Raw genomic sequence first — 25310 nt, 5'->3', positions numbered from 1 at the left:
TAACCCTCCAAGTTGTAAAGACTTCATCACTTGTTTCCTCCAAGCCAGGCTTTCTGCAATTTTCCTCCATTAAACTCTTCACAAGGAGTGACCTCAGAGTGAAAAGGTGTCAGGCTAATGAAAGGTCTGGAAGAATGCAGTACGCTCAGTACTAAAGGTACAGAAGAAATACAGGACTGAATTACCATCACGGCGTTACAGGACAGCAAGCAGGACACTGCAGGAGCTGAGACACAGCCGTGCTCCAGCTGCTGTAATACAGCAGGGGATGAGGAGCTGCCAGCAGGCACACACAGCAGTGTCACCACGGCCCCAGAGAGCAGGGCTTTGTGATGGCACAAGGATGACTCTTGAAGACTGTGCTGGATAGGATGTGTTCAACCCCAATGGTAGATCCAACATTACTGATCACCATTCGGACACGTGGACCACCACAACTGCTTCACAGTACCGTGCTCATCCTGTGAAAGCTCCCAGCTACCTCAGCATGGAGACAGGACACACAGCTGCCAAACACAGCAATGTCCCTGCTCGTGGGATGCACATCCAGCATCCCTAGCACAGCTGCTCCGCACCAGCAGTCCCTGAGCAGCACCACCCCCCACCCCTCACAGGGTGCTCGGGGACCTGAGCCACCAGCCCGACCCTTGTTTGAGAAGCATTTAGGTTCTAATGCAGGCATAATATTACCTCAGTTTGGGGCTTTCACTGTATCTGTGAAATCCTCCATAATTCAGCATCAAATATTTATTATTACGTTTATTAAAGCTTTAATAATTCAGCATCTCCTGCATGTAGGATACGAGCGCCACGAACTCACCTCTTTTATTCTACCTGGGTCACTCCTGATATTTATATCAGGAATTCTCATTTGAGGTTTCATTCTGGAGGAGAGGAGATAACAGCTTCTGTGTCAGAAAGTGCCCTACTGCTCCATGAGGACTCACAGTGATGGGACAGAGAAGTGGAAATCCAACATCCCACTGCTCTTGGAAAAGGAAAGAGTATGGGTTGGGGAGATGAGGATCCTGCCAGTGCCCAGGAACATGATCAGACAAGAATTTGCACGCCAGTAAATAAGAAAATCAATGGAGATAACCACAGTAGATCTCTTATTGGAAGAAAATGGATCAAACTTATTATATAAAGTACTGAATCCTCAGTAGCAATTGAAAGACCGGCCTAGCCATCTAAGCAAGAGCAAAAGAGAAACCTGCTTCCTACCTGACATCTGCTGGATCTTCTGTCACCAGAACATCTGTCTTGCAGCTGGCAAGAGGATTGATAGAGAGCTCCACAGGGGGCACCACGAAGCTCTTACTGACCGGCAGCCACAGGCCTTGTCCCAGACTATAGGTGGACCTGGAGCAGGGACAAACATGTCATATAGGAATACAGAATCCACAGCGAATGGTGGACCTCCACCTGGACATCAAACAGACAAGCCAACTGCCACCCAACCCACCTCAGTATCTTCTCTGGTGCCTGCTCTCCTGTGACCAAGTCGTATCCTCTCTCTAGTGTGGTGTAGGGCCACGGCCTGGGAGACCAAGAGGGAGAGAGAAGTTGTGTCACGTCCCTCAGCAAGGACAGCAGCACCACAGGGTGCTGGGTCTCTGGTGGTTATGATGAAGGTTACAAGGAAAGGAGCTGACCTGGGCACGAAGCCAGCACACTGAGCACAGCAGCTCAGCTCCCACTCACCCTTCACTGTGTCCCCAGTCCGTGCGCACACACAGATGGCGATGCATGGGGTCTGGGGCGTAGCCTTCGTGACAGCTGCACTCCCCTGCAAGAGACCAGGGACAGGTGAGACCTCCCTGAGCAGAAAGCACCACATCGGCCACCCCGATGGGAGCAGCATGGAGCTGTGTCAGGGGAGGGTCAGGCTGGGAAAAGGTTAGGAAAAGGTTCTGCATCAGAGAGAGGTGAGCATGGCACAGCTCGCAGAGCAGTGGGGATGGGCCTGAGCTGCCAGAGCTCAGTGAGCACTGGGACACTGCTCTCGTCCATAGGGTCAGGGATGGTGCTGTGAGCTGGGCTCGGTGATCTTTATGGGTCCCTTCCAGATTGGGATGTTCTATGACTCTATGAGGTTACGTGATGTGTTCCTGGAGCTGGAGATGTGATGCAATGAAGCAAAATGTCTGTCCCCAACACATGTGCACCCCTGCATCTCCTCCCCAGGCCCAGCCAAGCTCAGCCTGATGGCCTCTGAGAAAGCTCAGTGTGACACCAGCCTCTCTCCAGGACAGCAAAAAACCACTCCATAGGTGCAGGCCCCTTTGCAACCCCCCCCAGCCCACTGAGCACAGAAGAAACAACCTCCCACCCCCCTCGGTCTCCAGCCTCTACCACGCCAAGGGGCTCCCACTCCCCATTACACCCTGCTGACAGCAGGAGCACAGACCTGAGCATGGCCCAGATCGATCCTGCTTTCAGTATGAATATATAACCCGGAGCAAGAAACAGCAAAATCAAAAGATGAATTGGATTTGCACGTGGAGTTTTGTTACAAGCGTCTGTCGATTACTTTTCCCACTCCCTCTGCCTTGCTTTGTGCTGTTCCTCATCGCTGGGCTTTAAGCCCTGGGGCAGAGCCGGGGGGGCTGCACAGAGTGGGGAGGCAGAGGAGAGACCCCAGCACCAGCACGGCTGCAGGTGAGCAGGGACTGTGTGCACCTTGGTCCCCAGCTGAGCTCAGCGTGTCTGGCAGGGATTACAGTAAAGAGCTTTATTGTCAGGAGGGAATGAGACGGGGGTGCAGCCCATGAGATTCTAAGAGATGTCTGGAACAGGGGAGGTAGGGAAAGAGAAGGGGGGGGGAAGAAAGAGACAGCTAATGACGTGCTAAAATGCAACAGCACCTTCATGAAATATTCACTGCTTTAAACGCGTCTAATATTAAAGATTAAATGTCCTGGGATTTGTCCTAGCGACTTCCAAGCGCTGATTTATGATCTGTCAAAAGCTGCTAACCTCATGATTCATAACGGGAGAGGCAGGAGCATTACTTCTCCGAAGGGAAGGAGCTGGGAAGGAGACAGCATGAGCTCCTGCTCTGGCTCACCACGCCGCAGCCTGCCCGGCCCAGGGCGGTCTCGTGGCAGGAACTGAGTGTCCTAACAGCTCCATCAGCCAGTTAAAAAAAAGAAAAGTTATTTTTTTTTCCTTGGGTGCTTAGCACGCAAGTTCCCCCAGCCACGCTGTGGATCATTAATTCCCGGAGCTTATTGCATAACAAATATATGATCTGCAAATGAGAGACACATCTCAGAGTGCTTGCAAAGCAGAGCTGGGAGTCTTGGGGCACCGGCTCACTTCCTGAGCCTGCCACGGAAATTAGAGCAAATAAGGGAAGGGAAAAAGAAACACCCACAGAGGTTGGCATCCAACAGCCCCCATCACCGCCTCCGTTACTGATGGCTGCAGGTGCCAGGGCCCTTAACCCCTATCCTGCAGCACCATGTGTTTATTTTGTCCGCCAGTTTGTTTACAGTTGAGGCAGCTCGGTGTCGGAAGGAGGAACTCTATCAACCTGCAGAAATATTGATTTTATTGACTTCAATCCTAGAGCTTCAACAGCTACAGCCAGCGCTGGAGGCTTCAGCAGGAGGTTTAGGGTGAGGTTTGTGTTGGGAAGCGGGAGCGCCCCGCAGCAGGGATGTGGTGTAGGGCTGTGACCACCTGCACCCTCTTCCTTCAGCCCCCCCCACATATCCTGGGATTTCCTCCATCCTCAGCCCTGCTGGGCACGATGCTGAGCCAGCTGCTGCCACGGGCTGTGGGTGCCCGGTGTGACAGGGGGAGGTGGGGGTCCCAGGCCCCTAGTTCCTCCCTTGAGAAAGTGTATTTCCTGAAGAGAGGATTTCAACACGATAAAAAGTGCCACCACCAAACAGCAGCACTACAGTTCAGGGCTACAAAACCCTGTGCCTCTGCTGAGGGAGGACAAATGAACCGGCATCTACAAAGTGCTGTGACAAGCAGCCCGTTGCTGCAGACACCGACCCGCGCTGTGCTCATGGTGCAGACACTGATGCTGTGGCCATTCGTCTCCTTTTGAATTCAGAACCCACAAATCAGGCCGGATCAGACTGTTTCCAAGCACAGGGCTCCATAATATGCTGGCGCATTTCATGCAGTGCAGGAGCACTCTGCAGCCATGGTCAGCATCTTCTGCACCGCCGGCTTTTGGCTCAGGGCTGTCCCGTGGCTCGCTCATGCCCAAAGGAGAGGAGCCTTCCTGAAGCCTTGCTGTGCTCCTGTCCTCCTGGGACAGAAGGAAAGCACACAGGAGCTTGGTGCAAAGGCCTAAGGCAGCCCTCCAGCCACATCCAAACCAGCACAATGAGGGCTTCAGCTCTTTTCTACACATCTACACAGGAAGCTAGAATGTTTCTCCTATTTCGCTCATCACACCACATTTCTGCTCCTCCCGAAGCAGAATCATCCCCCAGCTATCTCCTTGCATATCCACAGCCAGACTGCATGACTGCTGTGCTGCCAAGCATTCCTGGGCCAGTGTGCTGGTAATCCTGTTATCCTCGTTAGGGCGAGGTGATCTGCTGTGATAATGCTGTGGGATCCCCCTAATCCTCTGGTTGGCAAGCAGCAGAGGCTCCCAGAGTCCCTGTGCTCCCGGGGAAGCTGCTCTTTGCAGCCAGCAGTACTTTTACTCATGGAGTGAGGGACTGTGCCTCTGCCCTGGGGATCCCAGCACAAGCTCTGGCCATGTGGGCACCTATCCCAGCAGCGCAACTTGCACTGTAGGTGCAGGCTGAAGGCTGCAGGGCTCACTCCAAGGCACAGCCTGGCCCTTCTGTCCCTGCCACCACCCTCACACTCCATGTACTGCTCCCATCGCTGGCTAGCAGCCGTGATGAAGCTGATGAGCCGGCCAGGGTCAGGCACGGTGCACACGTGCACAAGGGTTGGCACGAGGTTTCTGCTAGATACAGGAGTGGATAAGAGGGAAGCTAAAAAGGCACCTCTACAAAACCCTTCTTTAAATGGGTAGCTGCAACCCTGTGGGATGGCAGAGAAAGAGATTCCGAGAAAATTCAACACAGGAAGGATAAAAATGGTCTTAATGGATCATTAAATTCCTAAATTCAATGGACAAGTGAGGGGTCCTCAGAAAGCGGCTGCTGCAGCCAGGACTGGCCCAGCTGAGGCCGTGACTCCTCAGCAGCTCCTGGCTCTGACAAGTTTTTCTTCCACCCTCATTATCTGCAGCTCCTGGCCTTGGGGGAGGCATTTTCCAAACTGTCTCTGTTTAATCCTGATGAGAAATTCAGTTTCACTGAAAGCTGTTCAGCTCTTGAGGAACAAGAAAGGAAAACTTTTTTCTATCAGGACAAACTTCCTTTTGATTATTTTCTTCCTTCCTAAAGGAACACAGCCACCAGGAGGCAGGATGACCAGCAGACCCCAACAGGGATGCTCCACCACAGCACACGGGCAACATCAGGCTGGTACAGACACGAGGGAAAGCTCGAGGTGGCTGAGAGCGGAGGCAGAGGGCTCAGCTCTGCTATAAATGTAGAGTGAAAATGTGGCACCAGCCCAACAGACAGCCTCCTCTCTCCCTACTGCAAGCCACCTTCCTTGCCTAGATGCATCAAAGCACTTGAGAGCAAACCTAACTTGTGAAGACTGTGTCTGGGTTTATGCTCAACATAGATATCATTATTCTCATTATCATTTGTTAAGCCCCTAAGCTGCTGCAGGAAGCTCCCTGTGGACACACAGGCACAGCTGCCACAAGGTCCCGAGCAGGCAGCACCCAAATGTGCTCTGCAATGCCCAGCCATCACCTTCTGGGCTGACACTGCCAAGGTTGAGCCAACACAATTGGTGGGAAGGGCCAAGCAGGAGAGATGTGTCCAGCCACAGCACTCCCCTCCCTTCCCTCCTCCCCACAGCCTTTAGACAAGCTCAGAAATGCCATTACAGGAACATTAGCAGCTGCAGGATTAAACACTCTAATGGCAGAAAATGAGAGTGCAAAGACAGCACAGGTAACCTTAACTCAGCCCCCTCGTGGGCATGCATTTTGATTGCTGTTTATGTCCCAAGCAGTTAGCTTGGGAGTTAACTGCCTCCTGCCCTGCCTGGTGTGCCCAGCAAGCTGCGCCGCCACGTGAAAAGCAATTGCATATTATGTGAGTTTTGACCAAGTTATTAAACTACATACCTTCGAGAGACAGAACCTCATCTTATGAAAGTCAAAGTCAATAAAGACACCAGGATCTTCCCGCAGCGAAAATAGCGTGCGTTCACAACAACAAACAAACACGACTTGCTGTGCACGAGAGCTGCATGATATTAAATCAAACTATTGGCGAAAATGGCTGCTTTCATAAACACCAGTACCCCCCCACCAAGGTGGGTCATCTGCTGATTTACACGTCCTGCTCTGCAACCTCCAACCCCCCCCTCTAACAAGTGCCTTTAAAGAAAGGTACGTTTAACAGCAGCTTCCATCTGCTTCCCACCCACAGGCAGCCTGTCCTGCCAGGACAGCGGCCCCAGTGACAAACTCACCCACGTGGAAGATGATGGAAACCTTTTTTTGTTTGGTTGGTTGTTTTTTTCTCCTCACCACCCATTTCTAGAAGAAGACCTTTCGCCACCGCCTCGAATTGGGCTCTTACAAGCGTGTGCCTATTGTTTTGTGGGTGCCATCAATTGTGAATGCATAGAAGACAGCTTTAACAGGTAAGAGCCTGATTTATGGGTGGGGGAAAAAAATCAACGCACTTGCACCTGCTAATCAAGGTAGCGATCCATCTCGTTTATGCCACTGCTCTGGCAAGCCTGACAGCACAGAATCAGAGGCTGTTTTCTGCAGCGTTTGGCCCTAAGGGACCCATTCTCCAGCAGGTCTCTTAAGCGATGCCCACAGAATGTGTGAGTGAATCAGATTTGTGCATTCAAAGCAGGTAATTGTGCTCACAAATCAGGATTTGCATATGCCACCAAAAAAGGATGCCCTCGTAAATGCTACCAGCACCGGTAAGGGAGATGAATGAAAAAACACCACTCCTCCATGGAAAAAGGAAAAAGCAGGAAAAAGCATCTCAGAGTGTGGCAGATGTCCATTTATTTCCGTGTCCATTGGAAAACCCAACCAAGGCGCAGCTCTGGAGTGCATTATCCTCACCATGTGAGGCTGAGGACAGATCCAGGTGAGGCACCCAGCTCACCCGAAGCTACAGATGATATTCTGCTCCTGTGCAGATGTTGGCTCTCTCCCTGAGAAGCTCTGATGAACTGGTACTTTGCAATGAGGGCTTGAAATTTGTCAGGGGCAGCAATCATTTAATTAAAGAATGAGTCACACTGCAAAGACACAAGGGAAAGCAGATCAAGGTCAGGAAAGCAAGATGTGTTTTGGCATTTCCTAGCGTTTCCGAGCCATGGTTTTCAGTGTGGATTATTACTCACACTGAAGCAGCACTTGTGGCTTCGGAGACGAATCAGCACATTGCACGGGCAGACATTCCAACAAACTCCAACCCAAAAGAGATCTTCATCCCAGGGAGGAGTAAGAGGTTGAGTGTCACCAGACAGCATGTGTGACCTGGAGGCTTCTGTCCAAACCTGCGCCTGCAGTCGCTGAGGATGAGTCCTCTCACACAGGTGGAGGACGTCTGCCTACAGATCTGAAGGGTGAAAGCTATGGGACAAGGCTGGATTCACTGCAGGACAGAACAGCCCCCAAGGGGGACTGAAGGCAGAGTGGCTGTAAACATGCTGGAGCACCTCAAGGGTTGCCCTACTGCTCCTCATAAGGGAAATCTTCAGGGCACTCGTGCCCTAGACAGGACAAACTCTGGCCCAGTCCCCCCATCCAGAGAGGATGGAGGGCAGGGAAACCCCCCGCACCCATTCCTCAGGATGCTCGCAGCAATGATAAAATCCCTGACCTGGAAAGGTTGAAATCTGGAAAGGATTTATGTCCCCTAGTAAAACCACAGGTCTCTCTCTCTCTCTCATGGCGATAAAAATAAATCACCCTTAAAAATAGAATGACATTAATAAATATAAATCTAAAAATACATGCTGTGCATCATGGAATTACGATCTGCTCCCATCCTGGCATGGAAACTTCTCACCAGCTGAAGGCTCATCAGCAGCTATGACTGCAAGTGATGCTGGGAGCCACCTCCTGGGGTGGGAGTCCCAGAGGTACCTCCAAAGGATGCACTGTCAGTAGGTAGTTAACTGTTCAGATCTTGGTAAAGTCTAGAAGCTCGTACTTAAAATCCACAGCCCCACCAGCCAGTCCTGTCCTACCCCTGTGATAAAACTGACACTGACAGGAGGACAGTTTGGGACAGCTTTGCTTTATCCCTTTGCAGATTCCCAAGCTGAAGAGAGAGGAAAGAAGCTGTGTGTAGAGATTTCAGGTAGGGAGCCTGTTGGTTCAGTGCACAGCTGTTCCTGCCCTCACCTCCATCACAGAGCTGAAGGCACAGGCTGACACACAGACACTGCCCAATGTGCCCAGCATCAGCACCACATCACAGATTTTTTGCCTTGATTCTTGAGTTCATCACAGATATTCTTTGATTCTCCTGAGCAGGTCACAGCCCCCTGAACCTGTTTTCTTCTCCCAGGGACATTCAGGAGACACCAAACTTCAACCACTATCAGGTAGAGTCATCGCTGCCAGATTCAGGTCAGATGGGAAGCAGGGATGGGAGCAGTAAAGCAACTGATGAGGTTAGGATCCAGCATTGTGCTGGAGCTGAGCTGAAGAGCATAATTCCCTTCCCTGAAAATGAGAACTGACATGTCGTGCTTGGGCATGGAGCATCCAGCAAGAGGGACAAGCTGCTACAGAGAGCTGGGGATGCACGGGGAGCAGCAGCTGGACTGCTGTGGGAGAACAGCCAACACCACACAGGGCCTCCATCAGTGCCAAGGGCAGCATAGGGTTGACAAGCAAAGCATCAGGGCTGCCTCCATACACCCTCTCCATGCTTTCTGCTGGAGGCAGGAGCGTTTCCTTCTTCCTCCCCTGGGTAGAACTGAACTCATCTTCCCTTATCTCAGAGGTGGCTGAGTGTTGCTGATGCCTCAAGTGAACATGCTGCACAGAGGAACATGGGCGAGAAGATGCTCCTGCATCACTTCCATCTGCCAGGGCCTCGGCTGCAGGTGATGCCCAGAGCTATTCAGCATGGGGAACTCAGCCAGAGTGACTATTCTGCTGTGGCTACATCTGCCACTGCCTTCACATACACGAGACTTGAAAACCAGGAGTATGAAAAGAGAACACTGTCCTGACTGGGAAAATGCATTTAAGAAACCTAGTTCAGTATTTGCTGAAGTAACACACTCATGTGTCCCACTCATGCAGACCCCCAGCATTTCCCCGTTGCAATTCTGTTTCCTGTGTTCCCAGCTCACTGCAGGTCCCCATATATCACCCAGGAACATGAGCCAGAACGGAAGGTGACACTTCTCCTTTCCTTGGCCCCACACATGATGGAGCCTCAGCACAGCAGGTTGCAGATCCATGTGCAAGCAGAGCACACAGCCAAAAGCTCATCTGTTAGGTTAGGAAAGACAGAGGTGTCTGTAGCTCCACAAGAGAGGTGGAGGAGAGATCAGCACTAGCTCACACTGGACAGAAGCATTGAAAGGAAAAGAACTGACAGGTCCTCCGTTTCCAATTCCCATCCTGGCACTCATCTGCTTAATGACTTGCTAACGGAGGGCACCACTATGTACCCTGCTGGTACTCAGCACCCTGCCCTGATGCCAGGCATGGCTGAGCCATGCAGGAATCGACATGCCCAGAGACAAACCTCCCTCACACCTCCAGCTCCTGCAAGGTTTCCGCTCTGCCCAGGCCTCCCTTACCTGTCTCTTGGTCACACAGCTGTTCGCAGGCATCAGTGGTCCTCTGCCCACAGAGATCTCTCACCCACGGGGACGTGGCATTGATCTGATAGTAAAGGGACAGCTTGGCTGGGTTCAGCCAGTCGGAGATGTCCAGGTAGCTCCCCTCGCTCACAACGAAGCTGCTGCCTGAGAGTGGAAAGAAGCGCGTTAGGTGAGCATGAAAAGAAAATGAAAAGCATTGTATGCCAAAAGGGAGTGTGTCACAGGAAGGAAAAGTTATCTGAAATAAGGTTCCGAGGAATCTGTACGTGAGACAGCAGAGCCTCCAAGTTACTGCCCCACAGCTCTCCACAGCACAGCCCCTGCTCCAATCAGTTCTTGCTGCTCAGGAGAGAAGCCTTCCCTGCAAAGTCAGAGAACTGGAGTTGCAGGCTCTCTTCCCCTCTCTGACAGATCATTCAATCTATGTGCACTCTTTTTCATGTCCATGTCATATGAACATGTCCAGTGGATGCACACTCCCTGCCAGGACACTCACCTACCCCACGATTATTACAAGATGCTGGATTTGATTCCTACCTCTCTGCAGAAATGTGGACAAATGCAATTATTCTGAGCCATAGGATTGGAACATCACTTCCCCAGCTCACACAGATGATGTCCACCAGACATGCAGACCCCAGGACCAGGATGGGAGAGGGCAGCACTCTGCTGGGCTGTCCCTGCTTCATGTTACCCAGTTCAAAGTGAACTGGCCCAACGCAACTTCTATCAGAAAAACTTCCCAGCTCTCTCCCTCCTGAGAGTTAGAAGAAAATTCCTGCCAAAAAGCCTTCTCTTACGAAATCTTATGTTTCTTTATTTTGTGAAATGTATTTTTCCCCACTGGCATCTGGGAATATGCATCATCTAATTAGCCAAATAGATTTTCAGTTCAGCCCAATCATTTCCTTATCTAACATCTGAGGCCCAGCATCGCTTGGGGGATTTTGCAGGCACAGAGGTCCTCATTAACTCTGATCTTCAATTACATTGATTATAAGACTGCCTCCATAATAGTGCTGCACAGATCAGAGGGGAGCCAAAAAGCCGCTGCCATTAAGTGGTGTTTTTTCAAAAGTTACCCAGGTAAAAGCCTCTAAAAGCAGGGGAGAAGAAACCTTCAAAGAGTGGGCAAGGTGAACTGCAAGGTAGCCCAGGAGCTAGCAGGCACCCTTCCTTTAAGTGCTAGGATTGGAAATAGGAGCAAGCTTTGCAAAGCACTATCTGAAGATTCAAATCCTTCTCAGTGATTACCCAAGGATGGCAACTCTATAGATCCAGGCTGTCTTTTCTTGAAACTTGAGGTCTGGTATCACTTGGAAAAATCATGTCTTAAGTGCATTACTAAGCGCTGTCGAAGTTCTCAGCTCAATGAAAGCCAAGGGATTAAAAAAGCAAGGATAAAAAAGCAAAACCTGAAGTCAGGCTTTTGAGTGAACAACCCCATTTCCAAGTACCCTGAGACCACAAGACCATAAAAATCCAGGCCCCGACTTCACAAGAATTCATATCTTTTACACTCCTACTGATCACACCGATGCATCTCTACATCCACAGTGGAGGGATGAAGCCACGCTGCTGAGCGTACACGCGAGTAACACAGAGCTACAGCACACAGCTGCTCTGGGGGGCAGTGAGGCAGGGGCCAGATCACCAGGCTGCAGGAGACATCTCAGCCAGCCACAAAGCAACTGCAGACAGCACTGTAACACCAAGCACAAAGAAGGACCTCAGAGCTGCTTCACTTTTTCTGTTAATTATCATTCTTTCCAATCAATACGTAAAGACAGCTTTAAATACCAATGACAACTATTACTGGTTGTTGTTGTTTGTTTGTTGTTTGACCAAATGGAAATGCACCATGAATCCATTGGGAGTGTTTACATCTATTAGAGCATCAGCCTTGGTTGCTTACTTATTTTTATAGCTTCTAAGTAATGAATGTGGCTGGAGAAACACATAAGTGCATTTAGAGGTTCAGTGACACATCCCTCTGTGCCCAAAGACTCAAAAGCAAAACCATCAGCTCTTGATTAAATCCTTAACGAACCCCACTCCTATTTAAAATACAGCCAAAATAAAAGCAACAGAAGGAAATCAGACATAAAATAGTCATATAATTAGTTTTCATTAAAGACAAGGCTGACTTGAGCCAGCAGTGTCCTGGCACAGGACCTCAGTGGAGGGAATCCAGCAAGTGACAGCAGGATGACTTTGGGGGTGGGACAGATTAATCAGCTCCAGGTGTAAATTTGGGAGGAAAAAAAATAAAAAAAACCATAGACTTGGGAAGCAAGTTTTGCCTTGTCATATTCTATTCTGTACACAAAGGACTTATAAATATGATAAGCAATTGTAACTGAAATGAAAAAAAAAAGCATTCTTGTATTTTCAAGATGAATTAATTTTGATTTCAGAAGGTCTTCAAGAGAAATCATCCTCAAAAGTAAAAGAAAAAGGGAAAAAAACAGTGAAAACATCTGAATCCAAAATCTCCGAATTCAACGCTCAGTTAAAGTAATGGAGACCGCTCCACCTCAGACAAAGAAAATGAACAAACAGTTAAAGAGCAGAGACATGGAAAGTTAACTGCAAACACTTCCCTTCCTTCCTAGGAGGGGGGAGGAGGGCACTGCTTCCACCCAGGGAAGCATCTCACGTCCCAGCTCAGCTGGGTACCATTTTTAGATGCATCCACAGACGCTTTCCCCATCGTCACTCTCACTGAAAACACAAACAAAAATCCCAACCTTGATCCTCTCTGCTTCAGAAAAAAAAAAAAAAAAAAGGAACGGGAAAAGCAGTTTTACAAACATTTTGAAAGCTAAAATTCCGGAGGTTTCAAAGCCTTTTGCACAAATTTTGTTTTCAAAGAATCCGCACACATAAAACAGTTTTCACAAGACACCACTGCGCGCTTATCAAAAACATCTTGAAAGGCTCAGAAGGGGCAGGCTGAACAGCAAATCCTTTCAGAAACCACCAAGAACAAACATCTTCTAAGCAAGTGTCATTTCGAACATCGTTAGCTTGTCGGAAAGACCGCCAGATCTGTCTCCTCTAACGCGTGGTCCTTCGGATGAGGTAAACAAAAGGGGACAGCAGTGGTGACAGTGCTGGTGTGATGGTGGGGGAAGCCCCAGCTCTCAGCTGTCCCCTGGAAACACCCTTCGGGGATCTGGGACCCAACCCCAAAGCTCAAAGCGCTCTGTGGGCAGCACAATCCACAGCCACCATCTGACATTCCCAGCCGAAAGCTCAGCAATATCCTCATTAAACTGAGGGCCTGGGGGAAAGCAACCGGGCTGAGGTGTGGACCAGAAGAGGGAACACAACTACACCAGGACCACCACCCAGGCAGCCCCGCTGGGGGCCGCAGCCCTGGAGCTGCGCAGGCCGCAGGAGCCAGGCTGGCGCTCATGGGCAGCACAGCCCCAAGGGGAACCTCAGCACACGGCCACGCAGGGCTGGTGCTGCAGGGGAACGCGTTGTTTGGGTTTTTGCATGTGTGTTTTTCCCCCTTTCCTTCTCAAATGCTGATCAAAGCCAGGCCGGCTAAGACAGCAGCAAAAGTTCATGTGTGTCACGCTGAGGTCTCCTTCAAAGTTCAGTGGGACTGCTTAAGCCGTGACAAAAGAGGCTTGAAGTTTTGACATTTCAAAAATCATTTGCCAGAACAAAACAGGATAAAACAGCTCAGAAGAGATATATAACAAGGGAAAAGAACAAAGAGCCCAAAAGGCAGCCAAAAGGGTTTGGTTTTTCCTTTCTCTCTCTCTGTTTTTTTTTGAGGGAAGAGATCAAATATTATTTTTTTTTGTTTGAAGAATTTCTGTTTCTTCCTCCCTCCACTCCTTTTTTTCTTCTTTGGTCCATTTGTTGTATCCTGGACAACGAAACTCCTTGTCATCTAAAATTAGTATTTGGTGTTAGAACCCTGCAGGAGGTCGTACGACAGGTTGCTAATAATGCATCCATCCCTACACTATCTCACAATTATAATCCTGTTACAGATTCCCTTTTTTTTTTTTAAGACCATAGGAAGGATTATCCCCTATAGGTACAAAGAATGATTTGATTTCTTTGGAGACTTTCCTTTTTCTTGTAAAACTTGAAAGAATGTTTCCCAAAAAGACAACTCCTCCCCTATCAGCTCTTCCTGTTGATCAGCTCTTGTTCTCCCATCCTTGTACGGGGGGATAAAGAATTCTGCTTCTTCATTTTCTTTCAGGAAACTGAAGAAAGAGCCAAGCAAACACTCAGTTCCCAGGACACTCATGCAGTGAGCCAAGCAGCAGTACAGGGCTCGGGGCAGGACTGCACCCACAGGCTGATGCAGTGCCCAGCTTTCCAGCTCTCTGCTCAGCACAAAGCCTGGTAATTCTGGACTAATTGCAGCTCTGCCAAGTCACATCTATAATTCTTTCTTCTAAATCGAAACTAACGGTAGCATCACAGTGGGCTCAAATCCACCTGAGCCGTTCCCTTTTGTTTATCTAATGCTTCCCCTCAAACAACGCCTAAACAGAAAATCTAGTAAGCCTTTTAAAACCATAAAAGCCTTTCTTGGCTGTTTATTTTCCTCTCAGCCAAACCAAAGGCAGCTCCCACCACGCAGGGCTCGGCTCCAGGAGGTATTTTTGGCACCTGAGCTCTGTGCACGCCGTGGGCTGCCCGGCCACGGCCACGCATTACAACTGCCATCGATCGGCACCGCGTTCACCTTGGTGCAGCAGAAGCAAATCAGTGACACGAACCTGAACGCAATTACAGCAAAGACGAGAAGCATCTTCGCTGTGGGAAGAGAGGGGTTACATTTTAATTGTTAAATTGCTACTTGCTCGATAATTCTGACAGATTCTTTCTTGGAGTTTGCTGGGAAATCGGTCCAGGTCTCAGCAGGGCTGAGCTTCTGTCACAGAACGCACGTATTTCATTTCATACAGAAAGCGATCGCTCGGACACCTCTCCTCAAACCCACGTGGAACCCCAACACCCACGTGCAATGTGCTGTGATTTCACTCCTGCAAGACTCAGGCCCTCAACTCCATGGGACCCCTCTGCCTGCTCTGTGGTGTTACCCAGACACCATAACCGCCCCGTGCCAGCGTGTCTGTGTCCTCAGCAGGCAGCTGGGCAAGCAACAGCTGACACAGATCAGATACCCGAACACATCTTCTCCTCCACACTCCATATCTCCCCGCTCCCTTGCTCCAGCCAGAGGCTCTTCTTCAGTGACACTCAAGATACTGGACGAGAGTTCAGGGAAATCCTGCTGAAATCTGATCGCTGCACCATGTATCTGATGGATGAGCTATGATAAGCTTTAAGAAACGTCAAGTGTGTGTGAATGGAAGAGATTTTTCAGCCAGCACAAAGACCAAACACCCCCCCCCCCCAGGCTGCAGAAAACACAGCCAAGACACAGAACATGTGAAGTCTATATGCCATAGGGCCATGGTGAGCTACCAGCTGCTCATCACGAGATTAAGCAACGCCAATGTCACCACCCAGGGGAATTAGAACAAGACACAGCACGCTCCTGGCTATGCAGCCTCAGAAAATCCTATCTGCATTGCTGCACTGCTGCTGCTGCAGGTATCTCATAACTTCTGCACAAAAGCAAGCATAACTTAAGTCCCCAAGCATGACCTCAGTCATCTCCCCAGGCTCCATCCATAACCAGGCAGGGTCTCATCCTGCAAATACAGATGCCAGGATTTGCATCTCTCCTTTCTATAGAAGGGTACAAGCTGGATGGTCCAAGGCACTACATCCTACTGCACGCTTCCCTTGCTGCCCCTCCCAGGTTAGAGGTTGAATGGCACTGGTGCAAGCTCAGCAGACACTGGGAGATGCCATCTTCCAGTGATGGACGCACTCTGCCTCTCTCAGGATGTCACAACTCCCAGCAGCTCCTCGCTGACCCCAGCCGAACACCAGCACCAATTCCCCCTGATCTGCTCCTTTGCATCCTGCTGAGGCCTCAGGAGGAGGCATTTGCCTTCCCCCACAAACAGAGCTGCCCCAGCACAGGGACGAGCCAAGCTCAGGATCACAGCCTGTCAGAGGCACGATAAAAACATGATGTACTTCAGCCTACAGAATCTTATTAGTTCCTCATGCAAAGAGTGTTCACGCCGTAAAACCGTCTTGGAATCCCTTTGATCCATGCTGATACAGTTTATAAATTGATGTTAATATTTAGAGTTCATGTCTGGTAACGCTGCAGCCATTTGCTCACATTTTCTTGCCAGCCAAGCAGGCGCGGGAGCGAGAGCGAGCTGTAAGGCAAGGCAGGAGATGACCCGGTGATTAAGAGCTGATGAAATTAAATGCAGTCTGCAGAGCTGCCCCAGCACAGCCACCTCGCCAAAAGATGTTAAGTCTGGGGCAGGCAGAGTGAGGCTGGGGCTGCCAGGGGACGCTGCTGCTCCTGCCCTAACACTGATCCACATCTCTGCACAGCATCTCTACAGCAGAAAGACTCCAGGCTGAGCAAACGGTCTGATTTCAAGGCAGCCCATTCCCCCCACTGGTTTCAGGGGGGCTGGTGAGGCTGGGACCTGCTGGGGAGCACTGCAAGCCTGGCTGCTGCTGGGGGATGGAAACCTTTGAGACTGGAGCCTTTCCTCCATCCTTCTGGTGCAAAGTGAGGATGCTTCATTTGTAAATCAGCGAGCATCTCCAGCTTTTCCTCACTGCAAAGCAGAGCCCAGCACTGGGCCGTTCCCCACCGTCTGCATCTCTCACACGGCTCATTTCTATGCGAGCGCATGCGCAGCACGTGCTGAGCCCACACGAGCCAGCACCAGAGGAACCAACCTAATGCCTGGTCACCTCTGAGGGCTGCACGAGATTGAGCAGGAGATGTCAAAAGCAAACAATTTAAAGCAACAAATTTAATTAAAAGCAAAATGAGAAGTTGTTGCAAGACCAACAATTGCAGTCTGCAGAGCTCTGTCGATCTTCGGGGAAAATTAGCAGAAGCTGCTAATAGCAGCATCCAATTCCAGTGGCATCCTGGAGGAAACAGTTGTGGGGGGGAAAAAAACAATCTTCAGATGAAACAATTACTGATCAGGTGTGTGACAATCTCACAGCGTCTTCATTCAGGCAGAGATGAGGATGCATGAAGTGTGGATAAAAAAAAAAAGCCACACGCACAGCTCCCTCCACCTTACCAACTCCTTGGGCCCGCGGTGGGTTTGCACTGAGTTGTCACATCCACGAGTGGCAATGCCCCTTTCAGGTGCTCACCTGGCTTCACCCACCCCACAGGGGCTGCACATGGGGATGCTCGGGTTGTGTTCCCTCCCCTCCCCTTGCAGGAGCTGGGGGAGGACTCAGACACGTTCCCCCCCCGGCTGGAGCTGCAGCAGCAGCCACAGTGCTCCGAGCAGAGCTGACTGTGAGCATCACAGCTGCACAGGCGGTGCCTCTGCTCTGACCTCCATAAACCACCCTGACCTGAGCTGCATGACGTCCCAGAGGCATCGCCACATTTTCTCTGGCACACGACTCCAATGAGGAGGGGAGATGGGCTGTAAAAGCCCCGAGATGTCTTTGAAGTGACAGAAGGCTGCTTTATGTCCTTTACTTTATTTCCACTTACAACACGAAACCCTACAAGCCCCTGGCTAAATGTAGCTCTTCCTTCCTTCCCAACGCAGCGGTGGACCTCACTTACCTCTCCCACTAAAGTATCCAGATACAAATATCCACCCACACCATATATAACCCCTTTGCAGGCTGTAAAAACGGGAAGCTTTAATTGATACTATATTTCAAACTGTTGTGCAGCAAGGACATACTCCAGGCTAAGTCCTCTAGGGTATCTTTCTCCATCCCTGCTTTCCCTGCAAGCAGCTCCCATTGCTCTCCCTCTCTATTTTTTGAATGATTACTTACAAGAAAAAAGTCCCCCTGAATGCACAGAGCTGAGTGGCTAACATATTCATAAGGGGTTTTATTGCTCAGATGGAGGGGCTCTCTTTTCTTTTTCCCCACTTTGATGCTGCTAAATGTTCCTCTAAATAATGCTTTGCATTTCCAAATCCTCATAAAAGCCACCACGAGCCTTCCTATCAATTCAAGCCTGCTCTGAAATGGGCACGGTGCCTGCTGCTGGGTTCAGCCACGGGCTGCCCGAGCTGCTGCCACGGGGGGGACACGATCCCCACGGCCTAAAACAAGGAAAGGATGCTGCAAGAGGGAGGAGAGGTTGGGGCCCTGGGCAGCCTGATCTGACAACTGACTGGCAGCCCTGCCCACGGCAGGGGGTTGGAGCTCAATGATCTCTAAGGCCCCCCTCCAACCTAAGCCGTTCTATGATTCTGCGGGTGCTGCAGAAGGGAGTAAATGATGTTTGCGTCATTTTAGGAGGAGAAAGAAAAGAAGTGTCCCTGCCCTTGCTGGTTTAATGCAACATCTTCCAGCATGGAGGGCAGGGACAAAGCCAGCTCCTTCCTCAGCCCCACAGAGAAATGTGTTGCAAGAGGGGACTGGCGGGCACAGACGTGTTCCTGGGAGGCCCCCAGCCTCCCCCTGCCAGCCATGGCAGCACAGAGCATGGCAGCTTGTGCCAGGCCCTTGTGTAGTTGGCTGCCCTGGAAAATGAAGACAGAGCAGCTGTACAAACCAGGCAATAATTGTTCAGAGGAGAGAGGAGAGGGGGGGAGAGCCCATCAGATGAACAAAAGCAGGAAAATGAACCAAGAGAGAGAAATAAGGGCAATAGAGACAGGCTGGTTATTAATACTGCCAGTGTTAATCTGTACTCCCAGCCTTTGCTGCCAGTTGGCTCCTGGTCCCAGTCCTTCCCCCCTCCTCTTTCCATTAGCGACTCCAACAGGCTCGGGAGCTCCTTTTCCCACTGCTGCTCCTGGCTGCAGGGGGAGGTTGTCTCCTCAGGGGCTGCAGACATTCTGGTGCTGCTTCCCTCCCTCCTTCCCCTTGGCTTCGGATCCTGGCACACCAGAACTGGCTCATGTCTATTTCAAGTTTCCTTCAAAGCCTTCATCTATGAGGAGCAGGATAGCTTTCAGCCTGCCTCTCTTTGGCCTTTCCTGCAGAGGTGCTGGTGGCCTCCTTCTCTGCTGTGAGATTTTCCTTGGCTGCAGGCATCTATCGAAGCACTGTCATCAAATGGGAATTAGTGGGCACCCTTCTGCCACACAGGAACACCTCCAGAGAGCGTGCTGCTGCTCCTGCTCACTGAGCCTGCCTCACCGTCATGCAAATACAAAGGAGAAGAGATTAAGGATCCAGACTGCTTAAGAGCACAGCAGAATTATGAGCTGCTAGGGGCTTCAGGCTGATCCAAGCTCCCAGCCTCACTGGGGCCACGTTCCTTCCAGCCTCTCGTGGTGATGCCCACGTCCCCACATTTAGCAACTGGGCAAAAAGCAGCCCTACGTGTTTGGAAATGAACCCCAAAAGTCACCTGGCTATTCAGAGGGGAGCACAGCCCCTGTCTGCCACCAGGACAGGACTCCCAGTGCCACGCTGTACCGCGTCGCTGCAAACACAGCCAGCAATGTTTTCCCAGGAGCAGCTACAGTCTCCAAACCAGGCTCGGCTCAGTGATGCCTTTAAATGTTTCACAGTACTCTGCTGCCAGTTTGGTGCTGCCTCGGGATTTGTTGTTATTCAAATAGAAGGGACAACTTTAAGAGCTTTCCCCTTCCCAGGCAGAGCACTCTGCCATGGCATCAATGATGGGATTTCAGTGGAACCAATGGCCGCTGCACAACGCCTTTTTGCTGCTTCTCCTGTGACTGTTCCCCATAAAAAATATTTCTGGAGTTTTTGCAGTTTGTAATTATATTTTACAGTTTCATTACAAAGCTCATTTTAATTCTTCTCCAAACCGTTCTTGCCAGTCCTCTTGCCACTTTCTCTTTAGAAAAGTCATTAAGTCAGAACTGGAGATCATCCCATTTCCCCCAGTTTGGAGGATATTAATCTGTTTTATTGGTATTTCACTGTCGTTTCCATTCAAGTGTTCTCCATCTTTGCATAATTTGCACTGCCACTCCCTTCGTGGTGACAAGCACAGGCTCAGCTTCCCATTTCAAACCTAACCAGTCACATTATGTTTTGTTTTATTTCAGTTTTCGAGACCACAGTGCCTTTCAAGAGCCAGAAGTGCCATCCCAAAAGCATCCTTAAAGGCACAGACACATGGATGTGCTGAGGCTCAGGCTGGGCAGACCCCTGTGTTACAGTGCAGTGACTTCCTATGGATGCATACTAACACCAGGAAGAAACCACCCTTAGTAAGGATGAAACCCACCTAAAAAGACTGTGGAACTCCTCCGTGCCATGGGACGCTGCATTAAGCCCTGCTCCTTCCACCACCGATGCACCTCTGCAGGCACACTCCTCTCCCCAACATATTCATTCCCTGCCCTCCATCCTGACCCCAGTGTGGGGCTTTGTGCCTTAGCTTTCTGGCAGGGAGAAGCTGTACCCACCCTCAGCATGCCCCGAGCAGCATGGCAGGTACAGGAGCTGAGCAATTGGAACCGACTGAATAATGGCTTTCGTTGGCTGGAAGAAAATGAAATTTGCCCTCGTCTTACTGAAAACTTGCACTTGACGCTCGCTGCACATTATAAAGAAAAGGTCAGCGAAACACAACAAATGCAAGGAGCCCAGTCAGAGAAAGCAATAAATAGTGACAGCAGCCCTTGTCTAATTTTTCAAAGCATCTCTGCCTTGGCTCAAATGCTAGCAATTCCACTCTGTGCTGCTGCAAGGGGCTGAGACAAGCAGCTCAGCTGCTGCAGGACAGCGAGTCCAGAGGGAAACAGGAACATCCACCAGAGATGCACAGTGACAACAACAATAAAGGTGCCACGGACAAGAGGCAAGTTTAGCCCCACAGTGCGGTCCTCCTGCTGAGTGCGTGCTTAAGGAGGCTTCAGGAGAGCTGTGAGGAGGGGTTAAGGAGTAGGGGTGCCCGTGGGCTCTCACCATCGGCGATGAAGTGCTCGGGGACGTGAAGCGTCACCTTGACAGTCAGCGGACAGGAGAGCTGCGAGCCGCACACCATGGCCAGGATGCAGGAGCTGACAGCAATCAGGGTCAGGGCCGTCTTGTTGACAGGGCTTTTCATCGAACCTGGAAGGCAGAGAGAGAGAGGTGGGAGCCAGGGGATGGACTGCCTCGTGCCTCAGCCTCAGAGCTCCCCAGCCTGCTCTGCTTCCCCCACTGCCAGGACCACAGCTCCTGGAGCCTTCCAACCCCATCTTTTCCATCACGTTCTGCTTGTGGACCTGCAGAATCCTCCAGCCAGGCCCCAGGCAGTTTTCACCAGCCTGGGTTTACGTGGCAAATTTTACCAAATCACAAAAAAGGCACAAGCCAAACCCAAGGGCAGCCAGTACCACCACACCTTTCTTCTCACCAGGAGAAATCTAGGTCTGCATATCTTACACAGCATCAGTGGGTGTTAATTATTTACCCAAATATGTATAAATATTCAGTCATCACACAGGTTCTGTGATGAACAACAAAGCAATCTACAGAGCCAGCCACTTTTTACAGGCAGCAGCTATTACAAAAGCAGTCCTACTTCGTCAGTCACAGAAGCTTACGGTATCTCCAGGAACGCAGCTCACAGAACGGTTTGCTGCAAGTGCCAGCTTCATACCTCCCAGCACAGAGGAGCCTCTGAAGCTGGCACCTGGATGGGATGTGGTCGCCTGTCCCCAGTTCTGAGGCCATGTGCTGGACATCAAGGCTAGGGGACACCTGCAGCGAGAAGCCATCCACGGGGACATGCCTTAACCCCTCACTGCTCTGTGTATCTGCACACATGGCCAGCTTTGTCTGTTGCTTTGTGTTTTGTTCTCTGTTTTTTGTTCTTTTTTAAACCAATGGAATTACAAAATCAGAGACCCATGTAAGCTGGATATGATCTCCACCACGTCCAAATACCAACCTGACCTAACAAGTCTCCCCCCACTAGCCCATGTCCCTTAGTGCCACATCCACATGTCTCCTATAGCCCCAGGGATGGGAACTCCACCACTGCCCATTCCAATGCTTGACCACTCATTCCATGAAGAAATTCTTCTCAATGCCCATTCTAAACCTCCTCAGCACAACTTGAGACTTTCCTTGCATCCTATCACTCGCCACTGAGAAAACAGACCCAGGCTGCAACCTCCTGCCAGGAGCTGTAGGGAACTTTGGTAAAAGCCAGTGAGGAACTCAGCACGGCATCACAGCATCACAATCATGGAAGTTTGAGTTGGAAGGAATCCCAAAGATCACCCAGTTCCACCCTCCTGCTCGGGGAAGGATGCCCACCACTAGATCAAGCACCAGACCAGGTTGCCCAAGGCCCAATCCAACCTGGCCCCGAACACCTTCAGCAGGTTTAGAGAGCAGCATTAGGAAGACTGAATCAGTTCTGCTACAGCACGGTGGGTCAGTCACAAGCCCGGGTGACGCAGGGGAAGGATGTAAGACCAGGCAATGAATCCATAGATAGGAGAGACTCAGCCATCCCAGGAGATGCTTTTGCTCTGAGCGGGAGCACGAGCCACCCTCTGCTGATGGAAGGGACCAAGAGAAACATTCCCCAGCCAATGCTACCCATCCACAGGGACAGCCCCAGCATCCAGGCCCCAGGGAAGCACTGACTCCTCAGACCAGCTCCTTCCCCCCCTGGCTACATCACTGCTCAGGATTCAGGCGAGGATGAGTCTTTATCTTTGGAATCTGACCCAGCTCCCCCTCCTTGCTCCCTGCCCTCACTCTTTCATCAGCAAAGTGAGATTTAAAAAGCATCTGCTTGAAAATTGAAAGGGAAATGCATCCAGCGAGTTAGCACTCGTGTGTTTCACCCTATAATTTGATCAAATCTGCTTAGAGATGCTGGTGCCAGAGCAAGGATCTGGTGGAGCCCAGGGCACAGACGAGCAGCATGCCCCACCAAAGCCTTCCTGCTCCTGGCATTTGCAGGGCAGGAGGAGTGGCTGATCTGCTGGAAAACACCCCATATCCCTGCAACCAACAGGAACAGCAAGATGATTATTTATAAAGCATCTTTTACTTATGCGTGCAGCATCTAAACAGCTTTCCCACTATTTCACAGCTTTATCACCCATCTCCTGTGCCCTTCACCTTCCAGCACCCTTTTTTCCTTCCCCATCTTTATTTGTATCATCAGCATAAATTAGCACCACCAAACTCAGCCCCTCCCAGGACATACTGTGCCTGCCACAAGCCCAGCTTTTGGTTGGAGTTATGATACTCATGCAAAAAGAAAAAGAAAAGATGGAGAAAAGCTGCTATCGAGATAATTGGACACAGTCAAGTATACAATAGAACAGAGAACACTGGATTTTACCATTATAAATCACCTTTCAATCCAGGGTCTTAAAGTGCTTTGCAAACATTAAATCACAAATCCCTTACGAGTTAGGTGAGTATTATCCCCTTCTCACAGAGCCCGAACCACAGGTATACGAGGCAGCCTTCAGCACCCTGCCTCGATCCATCCCCACCCCCATGGCTGCAGAGGAAAGCAGCACAGGAGCCTACATCAACCAAAAGCCTTTTCCACCTCCATGAGCATGAGCCTGGCTGCCCAAGGGGAGGCTCACTGCTCTGGTTCTCCTCCAGCCGCCTTCCCAGCTCCTCTTGTTTCCATCACACTGCTCATTACTGACCCCCAGAATTCCCCTCAGTTGGCTTTCACCAACTGAACCAAGGCCCTGGGATTCTGCTCGAGCAGCAGTGTGCTTTCCAGCTCAGCTCTTCATTGCTCACAGTTTGCTGCCAGCTCTAAGGCAGGCTGAAGGAAAAGCAGCTCCTTCCCTCGCTCCTTCAGCAGAGGGACACTGCTGCGTTCCACCCCACCACTGATGCTCCACCATAAGCGCTCCTTCCCGGTGCTCCAACACCCACCTGGAGGCAACCAGCAGAGCAGCAGCCCTCGAGCAACACAAATGTACTCTTAACAACCCACTGCTAAGGAAACAAACCTCAACAGGTTCAGCAGGGCTGCGCACTCCGAGATGCCAAACAAAATGAATAATTCCTCCCTTGTCCTGGGGGTGGGATCCGCTGCGGCTCAGCGCTGCAGGAGAAGCTGCGCCCGGCGCTTCCCTCCTCCCCCTGTGATCTCTGGGCTTCCAGGAAAAGTCTTTTAAATTGCAGATTTGCAAATGCACTTCCACAGAACAGGCTGCTATCAGCTGTTAGCTACAGGAGGAGGTGTGGAAGGGAATGCACAACCTCCCCGGGCGGAGGATGGGACTCGGGAGCCCCCGAAACCCTCAGCGCACGATCTCGAGTCTCAGCTTGTGGTCTAAAAAGCCCAAGATGACGACTGCTGCACTATATCCAGGCACAGCTGAGACCATGCTCACCCCCCAGGCTCCTAGCAGATCCTCACTATCCTGAGATGCTCCCTCCTTATTTTTAATTAATCAGCTTTCTGCTGTGCCTTGGGTGGTTTCGGCAGCGCTCAGCCTTGGTTTTAGCCTAACTTGCAGGGGCAAAGCAACGGGGGCAGCTCCAGGAGCCCAACAGTGCTCGCACCCAGGGGTGATGTACAGCAGGGTGAGCAAGTGGAATCCCATCCTATCAAATGTGGAGCAACAAGCTGCCAGGCTGCACGAGGGAGAGGCAGGAAAGAAAAGGGAATGGTGCTGGTGCTTGTAAAGCACACCCCTCCTCCCCAAAACACTGCACCTCCTGCACGATGAGCTTCAATTCAAAGGCACGGGTGTGAACACACTGCAAGCAGCACCAAACACACCGTGCCTCCTCTGAAACACCACTAGCTCGGGCAGTTAATTCCTCACTGCTCTGTGCACTTTCCCTTGCTCATCTACAGAACAAGGTGGGGGAAACGTGCAGCGAAACTCCGGGCTCGTTTCTGTCTCAGAGAGGCAGCGCTGCTCAAATCCAGGAAAGGAAGAAAAAAAGAAAGGTAAGCTCAGACCACACATGGATTTACAAGCAGCACAAATATCCCGTGCTCTCGGTAATGTGATGTTTCTAAATCAGGCTCATAAATACATACTTGGGAGATTAGTCTATAAAAAAAAATAAACCTTAATTACCCCATCTTTATCAGTGCACAGCCCATAGTGCTAGCCACATGTGGGTGTTAAATGCCAAGGGCTTTGCAATCTTCCCCACCCCCCCGTGATAATGGCATCATACAGCATGCTGCAGGGCCACGCGGATGTTAACATGCATTTCTGCCACCACAGAAAGACAGGGGAAGCACAGTGAGCACTGGGACTGCTCAGCAACACACAGCACAGCTGCCAGCACGAGCATGCCAAGCTGCGTGCCAGCATCACTGCATCCCAGAGCCTGCTGCATCCCAGCACCCACCACACCCCAGAGCCCACCCTGGCCCTGCAGCCACAGCC

At 50.7% G+C, this 25310-nt stretch overlaps 1 protein-coding gene across 1 annotated transcript in view; it reads right to left on the bottom strand.

Annotated features, from left to right (window-relative positions):
- The window catches only part of ASTN2 (astrotactin 2), a 250356-nt gene that overhangs the window by 146159 nt on the left and 78887 nt on the right, over nucleotides 1-25310 (bottom strand). Inside the window, exons 6-10 of the mRNA XM_065737613.1 lie at nucleotides 20884-21030; nucleotides 9880-10047; nucleotides 1705-1789; nucleotides 1466-1540; nucleotides 1225-1362 (exon numbers count right to left, since the gene is read on the bottom strand). Of these exons, the coding sequence (XP_065593685.1) occupies nucleotides 1225-1362; nucleotides 1466-1540; nucleotides 1705-1789; nucleotides 9880-10047; nucleotides 20884-21030 (613 nt within the window). The remainder of the gene's footprint in view (nucleotides 1-1224; nucleotides 1363-1465; nucleotides 1541-1704; nucleotides 1790-9879; nucleotides 10048-20883; nucleotides 21031-25310) is intronic.

Source organism: Cyrtonyx montezumae, unplaced genomic scaffold (genome assembly GCF_038088225.1).
Source record: "Cyrtonyx montezumae isolate F1298 unplaced genomic scaffold, pur_monq_1.0 scaffold_20, whole genome shotgun sequence".
Classification (NCBI taxonomy): domain Eukaryota; kingdom Metazoa; phylum Chordata; class Aves; order Galliformes; family Odontophoridae; genus Cyrtonyx; species Cyrtonyx montezumae.
Note: the sequence above shows the minus strand (reverse complement) of the source record. Positions and strands in the feature narration are given on the sequence as shown.